At 38.0% G+C, this 8,986-nt stretch overlaps 1 protein-coding gene across 1 annotated transcript in view; it reads left to right on the top strand.

Annotated features, from left to right (window-relative positions):
* Positions 1-8,574, top strand: part of LOC107584302 (spliceosome RNA helicase DDX39B-like) — a 10,116-nt gene extending 1,542 nt beyond the window's left edge. Inside the window, exons 2-11 of the mRNA XM_016270867.1 lie at positions 206-438; positions 549-676; positions 801-893; positions 2,017-2,200; positions 2,572-2,690; positions 6,003-6,134; positions 7,171-7,280; positions 7,367-7,511; positions 7,828-7,975; positions 8,351-8,574. Coding sequence (XP_016126353.1) covers positions 207-438; positions 549-676; positions 801-893; positions 2,017-2,200; positions 2,572-2,690; positions 6,003-6,134; positions 7,171-7,280; positions 7,367-7,511; positions 7,828-7,975; positions 8,351-8,367 — 1,308 coding nt within the window. The 5' untranslated portion in view covers position 206 and the 3' untranslated portion in view covers positions 8,368-8,574. The remainder of the gene's footprint in view (positions 1-205; positions 439-548; positions 677-800; positions 894-2,016; positions 2,201-2,571; positions 2,691-6,002; positions 6,135-7,170; positions 7,281-7,366; positions 7,512-7,827; positions 7,976-8,350) is intronic.
* The last annotated feature ends 412 nt before the right edge of the window (positions 8,575-8,986 follow it).

The raw sequence follows: 8,986 nt of genomic DNA, 5'->3' as shown, positions 1-8,986 counted from the left end.
TGGTATATATATATATATATATATATATATATATATATATACACACACACAAACGCACATAGAAAATATAGCAGATGATAGCATATGAGGTATTGATGATTACATTACATAATGATTAACAGGAAGAGGGACTGTCAGTAACTATAATTCATTTAGTTTGATTACTTATGTATTTATTGGTTGTCTTTTCCCACTCTCTCCACAGGATGACGGAGAACGACGTTGAGAACGAGCTGTTGGACTATGAGGAGGATGAGGTTGATGCAGGTGGTGTCGGGGACACGGGACTTGGACACAACGATGGTGGAATAGCCGTCAGGAAAGAAGGGGTCAAAGGGTCATATGTGTCCATCCACTCCTCAGGATTCAGAGATTTCCTTCTCAAACCAGAACTGCTGAGAGCTATAGTGGACTGTGGCTTTGAACATCCATCTGAAGGTGAGCAATTCAACATGTGCTCGTATAAGGTTCTTTGCTTTCAGAATAGCAGTTTGACATATTATATTTAAATGTATGTGTGTGTGTGTGTGTGTGTTTTTCTCTTCCAGTTCAGCATGAATGCATTCCTCAGGCGATCCTGGGGATGGATGTATTATGTCAGGCCAAGTCTGGAATGGGGAAGACGGCTGTCTTTGTGTTGGCTACCCTTCAGCAGCTGGAGCCAGTGACCGGGCAGGTAATGGCAATCTTTTTAAAGGGTTTGAAAACAAAGACCAAAGACATCAATAAAATGATATCTCGGAGTGTGCTTTGTGCCATTCCACAATTTTTGGGGTTGAGCAGTGATTGCTTTCACCCAGGTATCAGTGTTGGTTATGTGTCACACCCGAGAGCTGGCCTTCCAGATCAGCAAAGAGTACGAGCGCTTCTCCAAATACATGCCCAGTGTCAAGGTAAGAAGACAAATGCACAATTCTAGGAAAGCTTTAGTTCATATGTTTCAGGTTTACTAAAGCAGGCTATATGAGGACTACTTTCTTTTAAAATCTCTTCTGATCTGTACTGTAGTAGAAGAGATTGTGACAGATGTAAAAATTGCCTCTCTTTCCATTCTTCTGTTGGAATTTCAATTTACTGAATTGTAAATGAATTACAATGAAATTCAGTCATATCACAGAGGAATTGCATTAGTCTACGTTTGGAACAAAACATTAATAATTACACTACTGTTCAAAAATGTTGAGGTCAGTAAGATTTTTCTTTAAAAAAATTAATAATTTTATTCAGCAGGGATGCATTAAATTGATCGCAACTAACAGTAATAATAACAGATCAGTTCAAATAAATGTTGTTACTTTGAACAATATAGTCCTATTAAAGACAATTAAAGTGTCCTGAAAAAAATATATCACGGTTTCCACAAAAATATAAAGCAGTTTTCAACATTGATAATAATCAGAAATGTTTCTTGAGCAGCAACTCGGCATGTTAGACTGATTTCTGAAGGATCATGTGACACTGAAGACTGGAGTAATGATGCTGAAAATTCATTTTTGCATCAGGAATAAATTAATTTAAAAAATACATTCAAATAGAAAACAGTTATTTTGAATTGTAATAATATTTCACATTATTAGTGTTTTTACTGTATTTTTGATCAAATAAATGCAGCCTTGAAAGACTTCTTTTCTTTTTGCCTGTAGCACCAAAAATAATCTAAAATAATCTATTCTGTAGACAATATATTGATATTTGGCATTTTGTGATGTAAATAAATTGTTCTTCCACTAGGGTCTGTAAAATTAAAGATATGTCATTATATGTAATGAAAATATATAAATGAAATAAAGTTTAAGAGGCATTAAAAAAAAACATTAATATAATACAATAGATTATCTATATCATCTAATGTTTCTTGAAATACTCTTCTAATCTTGTTTGCTATGTCATTGAAAATCCAGGAGTTGAATTTAAAAGTAAGTCATGACCTGCAAATCTAACAAACTGTTACTTTTTAATATTGCTGTGCACAAACTTTTCTCACCTTCATTTGCTTGCGCTGTCTCTCTCCCCCAGGTGGCAGTGTTCTTTGGTGGCTTATCTATAAAGAAGGACGAGGAGGTTCTGAAGAGAGAGAGCCCTCATGTGGTGGTGGGAACTCCTGGACGCATTCTAGCTCTGTCTCGCAACAAGAGTCTCAACCTGCGACACATCAAGCACTTCATCCTGGACGAATGTGACAAGATGCTGGAGCAGCTTGGTGAGCAGACCGTTTATGAGACTGTGGCTGTGTTCAGAAGGAAATTACACTGAATTCTGTGCAGCACACACACGCTTTTCTCTTTAAAAGCTGTAGGTGAAACAACAGGCATTATTCTACGGTTCCATTGTTGTCACATGACCTTTGTTTTATGTACCAAAAACCAATAGGCCTACTTTGCATTTTAATTCAGTTTTTAATACAAATATCTAAACATTGCACCGTTTTCTGCGCACACTATCCATACTAACACTAGTATGTACTGTACATCAGAAAACAGTTTGAGTAGCATGCTGTTCCAAACACAGCTATGATAAATAAATATTCATTTTAATAATATAAATGCATTGTTCTTTTACTGTCCCCTGCAGACATGCGGCGTGATGTCCAGGAGATCTTTCGTATGACCCCTCACGAGAAGCAGGTCATGATGTTCAGTGCCACCCTGAGTAAAGAGATCCGTCCCGTCTGCAGAAAGTTCATGCAAGATGTAATTACGCCTCTCCTACTTCTACCATGTCAACAGCTCCTTCCCTTCACAAGACCACCTCATACACACCTGAAAGAGCAGGCTCAAGAGTGGGATCCATTTACGTCCTCCCTGAGACATCGTAACGCTAAATGCCCCTCTCTGCTGCCCGTTTGATAATCACAGACTGTTAACTAATAGAGGCACAGTGAAAATGATGTTAAGTCCTTAATCCCGCCTCAGCTGGCAGCGCTGTGCCGGCATTTGTCAAACACGGTCACACGTCCGTTTGGCCAACAGATAATGCACCATCCATCAGGCTCAGTCCACTGTAAATTTAAATAGGTCCTTTAATAACCTTTGCCAAAGTCATGAAGAGTCCATCCGATGTATTTTAAACAGGATACAAGGGAAGGATCTAGTGTATCTTCAAATTCACTTCAGAGCCGTAAAAATTCAAAGCATAAACGCATCTTTCAGAACCATTTAGGAGTTTGGAGACCAAAAATCCTTCACGTTTGAATATTATTTCACTCTCAGTATCTATTTATCAAGACAAATAGCTTTAGTTGCTGCTCGACTGTAATTCCAGCCTAGAGATCTGTCCTCAAATAACCTTTATTTAAGAGGAGAAGCACTTGTCGGAGCTTCACGAATTCTGTTGTCAGCTGCCAGAGACTCTCAAGGGGCACAAAACTAAAACTGATCAAGTGGCGGCCCAACAAAGCAAGCCAGCTGCTGAAAACTACATTAGATACATGACAAACTGGCACTCCAGGGCTGCAGTTAATTACTCTTTAACAAAGCAGACAGCAGGAATAAAATGAAACAAAAGATTCAGCCTTTGGCGGCATAAATCAGTTCAGGTTGACCGGCCAATGATGGAACAGCTCTTCATCAATCCAGCCGACAGTCTCTGATTAGAACGGTTCCTCATCAAAAGACAAACTGTCTGTCGCTAAGTTACAATCAAGGCGATAAAACTGTCCCGAAGCGGTGGAGAAAGAATGTGTGGGTGTGAGGGACAAGAGAAGAGACAGAAAGGGAGGATTAAGCTGCGGAAGACCGGAGCGAGAGGGATGAGATGATGAAGCAACTTAGACGAGAGAGAGGAGACATGCGCGGGTGTAGATCGAGACGCTCTTGAAGATCCGTTAGGTGGCCATTCGCAACAAAGTTGTGACTCAAAAAGAAACCATAAATAGTACAATACAACTTTGAGCCCCTTTTAAATATTCGGAATGACTTGTGAGGGGCGTGGCTTTACTAAATATTCATGAGCAAATCTTCTTGCACCATAATATACTATAAAATGACTATTTTTAACACTCACAGATTCTAACATCCACTCTTTAGTGCTTATTTAGTGAGAGTTACAATACATAAATACAGTTTTTTTTATTTGAGGTTTCACCATTAGGTTGAAGACCATATAGGAAAATGAGCTTTAGACCAGCTCAGCAGCAAATAGAGGATTTGTTGAGAGACCGTAAAGATAGATTTGCCTAAACGTCTCGAAGGTAAGTGCAAATGTGCATTTAGCAGTCCTACTGTGTCAGACACGGTTGGAGTTTAGCGCTTCTGTCAAGGGACTAATAGTTCGATTTTGATCTCAGTCATTTTCCACGGCCATCACTGTTTGCTATTATACGCAAAACCTTTTTAGCTTGTTTTAGTAGCCTAAAACACGAGTCTATCAGATCAGATCGAGGACGTTCTCTGGATATTTAATTAAACAATCTGGCACATGAATTTGGCCTTCTGAACCTCGCACTGCTAAATGTTTAACAGTGTTGCAGTATTGTGTGAGGTGGTTTATGAGTGTTTAAAGTCAACATGAAAAGTCAGCATTCATAACTTGTATTACTTGCATAGAAAGAGACAATTTCGGAATAAAACGAGTAAGAATGTGGGGTGGGACTTGATTGAATGGTGGAGTGGACCATACTTTTAATGAACGTTGCAATCAGCTGCCACGCGCTTTTGACTGGTTTGGTGGCTGAATGTTGAAATTACCCGATTGTAATGCTTCTTTTTGTCAAATCTTTTATTATCATTGTAATTTACCACATTAACTTGAACTAAATTATGGAGTTAACTACTAACAAAGATTTTTAGAAAGGCTGGATTACATACAACAGTAGCCTAAAAGTCAGGCTAAAATATTAATTTGCCTTTTTACATGTCATTCAAAAGCTTTCGTCCGACTGAAGTTGTACCAGATCTAGATAATGCAATTGTACTTCGCTTTCATTTAGCATGCAATCTGACTACAATTGGCCTTGTACTTAATGACTCTATGGCTATTTGGCTATTGTTCGAAGTTGCGGTTAAACAGAAGTAGCGACAGATCTTTTCTTAACACTTTTTGTTTTGGAGTTAAATGAAAAGAAGAAAATGTAGGATGGGCTTGGTTTAGCCATCAACCATCGGTTGTTGACTGGATGGAGGCAGGTCTTTATGCAAGCTTGCAGTCGATTGTATACGAGTTAAAAGGGCTAAATGATTGGAAAAGTCTGGGAGATGTCTGTCATTTCTCCAATTCGCCAAAAAGTAAACTAACTACAAATTGCTATGGGGTTGTTACATGTACATTTTAATGAAAAGGCTACAGAGATTTTTTATTTTTTTTGTTCTATGGAATAATGTGCACTGATGAATCAGTCGTATTATGAACTGGAGTGTGTATTTAGAAAGCAAATAGGGTCAAACAGGCTTTTGATTTCATGTTGACTTGATCCTACTTAAAAACTAATTTCTGAGTTCTAACATTTCTGTCAAACTGCACATTGATTGATGTAACGGAAGTAGTTTTACTTTGTGTTCCTCTATAGTAGAACTGTTTATTTGGAAATAGCACAGATAAGATTTTAGGCTTGATATTGGTAGCTAAAAGTAGCCTAGGTCAGCAGGGTAGCATTTATCAACGTGCGTGTGTGTGTGTGTGTGTGTGTGTGTGTTGTGTCCTCATTGGCTTGGGACGGGAGGGGAGGGTGAATCTAACCCCCATCCCTTCTCTTCCCTCCCTTTCTCCTGCTGTTTCATAACTCTCTCCTTTCTAACACCATGTTCTCCTTCTCATTGTCGTCTCCTCCCCCACCACTGTCCTTTGCTGAAATCTTTATACCTCTTTTGTCCTTGAATTTCTTTGTTTTGGTGTCTTTCTTTCCCTTTCCACCCATTCCGTCATAAACACCACTTCCTCTTATTCCATTATTATCTGCACCACCCTCGTCTTGTCAACTTTCCTGTGTGTGTCTTCACACAATCTTAACCCGGTCAACCTGCACGCTCCTCTCCCACCCCTCCTCACCTTCCCACTGGTTGTCCTAGCCGATGGAAATTTTTGTGGACGACGAAACCAAGCTGACGCTTCACGGCCTCCAGCAGTACTACGTCAAGCTGAAGGACAACGAGAAGAACAGGAAGCTCTTTGACCTCCTGGACGTGTTGGAGTTCAATCAGGTATCTCGAGAGTCCAGCAGCACACAAAAAGTCCCCAAACTCTAAGTCGAAGCAAACCGAGAGTGACTCGAGGAAGAGACACTGATTTTTGCCACTTTCTAAGAAACATTAGCATATCTGAAAGCCACATGCACTCTGGTCATTCACATGCTTTAATGCAAAATACAACGCAACCCGTTTGAATACAGATTTTGTTTATCCAATTAAATGCAATCTACAACCCAATGGAATGGAATAGATGGAAGTAAAATTGTGTGAGGATAAAATACAATTGAGTTCAAAACCACATTCAAAATCTGGGATTTACAATCTTAAACCTAGAAATAAAGTTTTGATGTAACGTAATTATGCAATTTTACAACCCTAACCTTAAATAATGTGTATATATATGGTTTAGGGTCCATAAGATTTTTAAAAAATGTTTTTGAAATAATTCTCTTATTGAATTGTTTGAGCAAAAATACAGTAAAAACAGTAATATTGTGAAATATTATTACAGTTTAAAATAGCTGATTTCTAATTGAACATATTTGAAAATGTCATTTATTCCTGTGATGCGCAGCTGAATTTTCAGCATCATTACTCCAGTCTTCAGTGTCACATGATCCTTCAGAAATCATTCAAATATGCTGATTTGCTGCTCAAGAAACATTTGATTTGTTGCTTAATTTTGAGAAAACCATGATACTTTTTTTCAGGATTCTGTGATGACTAGAATGTTCAAAAGAACGGCATTTTTTTAAATCAAAATCTTTTGCAACATTGTAAATGACTGTCACGTTTGATCAATTTAATGCATCCTTTCTGAGTAACAGGTTTCATTTATTTACTATATATATTTAACCCAAACCTTTATTTGGATTGTTGGTTTCTTGAGATTTTGCCAAGCAATCCAAAAGATTACCATAAGCTATGGAAAAAAAGCGAATTCAGTGGGAGAATTTTTGCACTTGGTTTGAAGCGGTCATTGGGATTGATGTTTCATTTTAATGAAGACAGCCGGCTGGTGCAGTGTTACAGTTGTTTAGTATTGCAGGTGGTGATCTTTGTGAAGTCCGTGCAGCGTTGTATTGCTCTGGCTCAGTTGCTGGTGGAGCAAAATTTCCCTGCCATTGCCATTCATAGAGCAATGCCTCAAGACGAAAGGTAAAAAAAACTTTAATGTTACAGTTATGATTGTAGGATTTTTTTAGGTGCTCATATCACATTTGAGACTCCTATTATTATCCCAGATTAGCTCGATATCAGCAGTTCAAGGATTTCCAGAGACGGATCCTGGTGGCCACAAACCTGTTTGGCCGAGGTATGGACATCGAAAGAGTCAACATCGCCTTCAACTACGACATGCCTGAAGATTCAGACACATACCTGCACAGGGTTGGTTTAGTTTGTGGAAATAATAATTAATGTCAAAATAGGAGCGACAGAGAAGTCAAAGGTGTCACAATGGCGCCTGGATCAGTGCTGATGTTGGGGGTTTGGACAAATGATGCCTGGAAGGAAGTCACCAGATGGGATTTCAGCTTTAACAACCAACATGACACAGAAAGAACACGTTCACAAACCTCAAAATTAGAGACTTTAAAAGAGAAAATGAAACATTTGAGACCTAAACAAATGAAAGATTATTCCCCAAAAAAGGGCTAAATGATTAGATCCATCTGAACAGCTTTAATTTTTCTCATTCCTTCAGGTTGCGAGGGCCGGCAGGTTTGGAACGAAAGGTCTGGCCATCACCTTTGTGTCAGATGAGACTGACGCCCGCACTTTGAACGATGTTCAGGACAGGTTTGAGGTGAACATCAGCGAACTTCCAGAGGAGATTGACATCTCTTCATACAGTGAGTGTTACTATTCAGTCGTTACAGCCGGTTTTCCAAAAGGGATAATTCACAAAAAAGTAAATGTGCTCATTTATTCAGTTATTTCAGAATCCTGTTCAACTGTCTTTTTTTCTGAGGAACACAAAATAAGATATTTTGAAGAATGTCTATGTTGCTCTTTTCCATAAAAAGAAAGTGAATGGGACAGTGAATAAAACATTAGTATGCAGCAGTCCAAATAATAATAGAAATCTCATTTTGGGGTTTTGTTAATAGAAAATGTCGAAATTGTCCATATTTAGTCAATGTTTTGAGTAAATAAGTCAAAACTGTTCTTATGTTATCTGAATTTGTGCACTTATGTAATTGTCTCCTTGTGTATCTTTCTCCTAGTTGAACAAACTCGATAAAGACGACCGAACACAAAGCAGTAGTTTCTTCAGAGGATGCATGGCATTGTAGCAACTGGTAGCAACAGAGAGTTTGTCTGTCACGTAAACTGTTATGGTGTTAGTGAATAAACAGCTCATATCGCAGTGTTATTCTATAATGTAGTGGATTTCCTAATACCTCCTCAGTAGTTCAGTTTGATTTTGCTTGTTGACAATAAAAAAAAATCATTATTTTCAATGTTACTATTTTTCCTCCCAATACAAATAATTAGCTTGTTTTTGAATTTTGGTTATTTGGCAGAGGCATAATTTTTGTTTTCTGTTATGAGAGGAGGCGTTTTCACCATTGGATTAAAATGGACCATACAGTTGATTGCATTGATGTTAAATTGTTTGAAAGTTATTCAATATATTAGCAGTATATGCTGAATGCTTGTTACCAGTGAAGTAGGTATCAACGAAATGTGTTCAGTGTATGTTCAGCTGCCAGACAATTTTTTTTAAAGTAGTTTAAACTACTTAATGCTTGTTAAAACCAAATAAAGTATGTTTGTTTAATTTACACACACTTTGTGTTTTCACACTTTTGTTTGTAAGATTTCAGTGGCTCGCAAGATTTTTGGCTGGTACCTAAACA

This window comes from Sinocyclocheilus grahami, unplaced genomic scaffold (assembly GCF_001515645.1).
Source record: "Sinocyclocheilus grahami isolate Dianchi unplaced genomic scaffold, SAMN03320097.WGS_v1.1 scaffold58.1, whole genome shotgun sequence".
Taxonomy (NCBI): Eukaryota; Metazoa; Chordata; class Actinopteri; order Cypriniformes; family Cyprinidae; genus Sinocyclocheilus; species Sinocyclocheilus grahami.
This window is presented reverse-complemented; position numbering and strand designations above follow the sequence as displayed.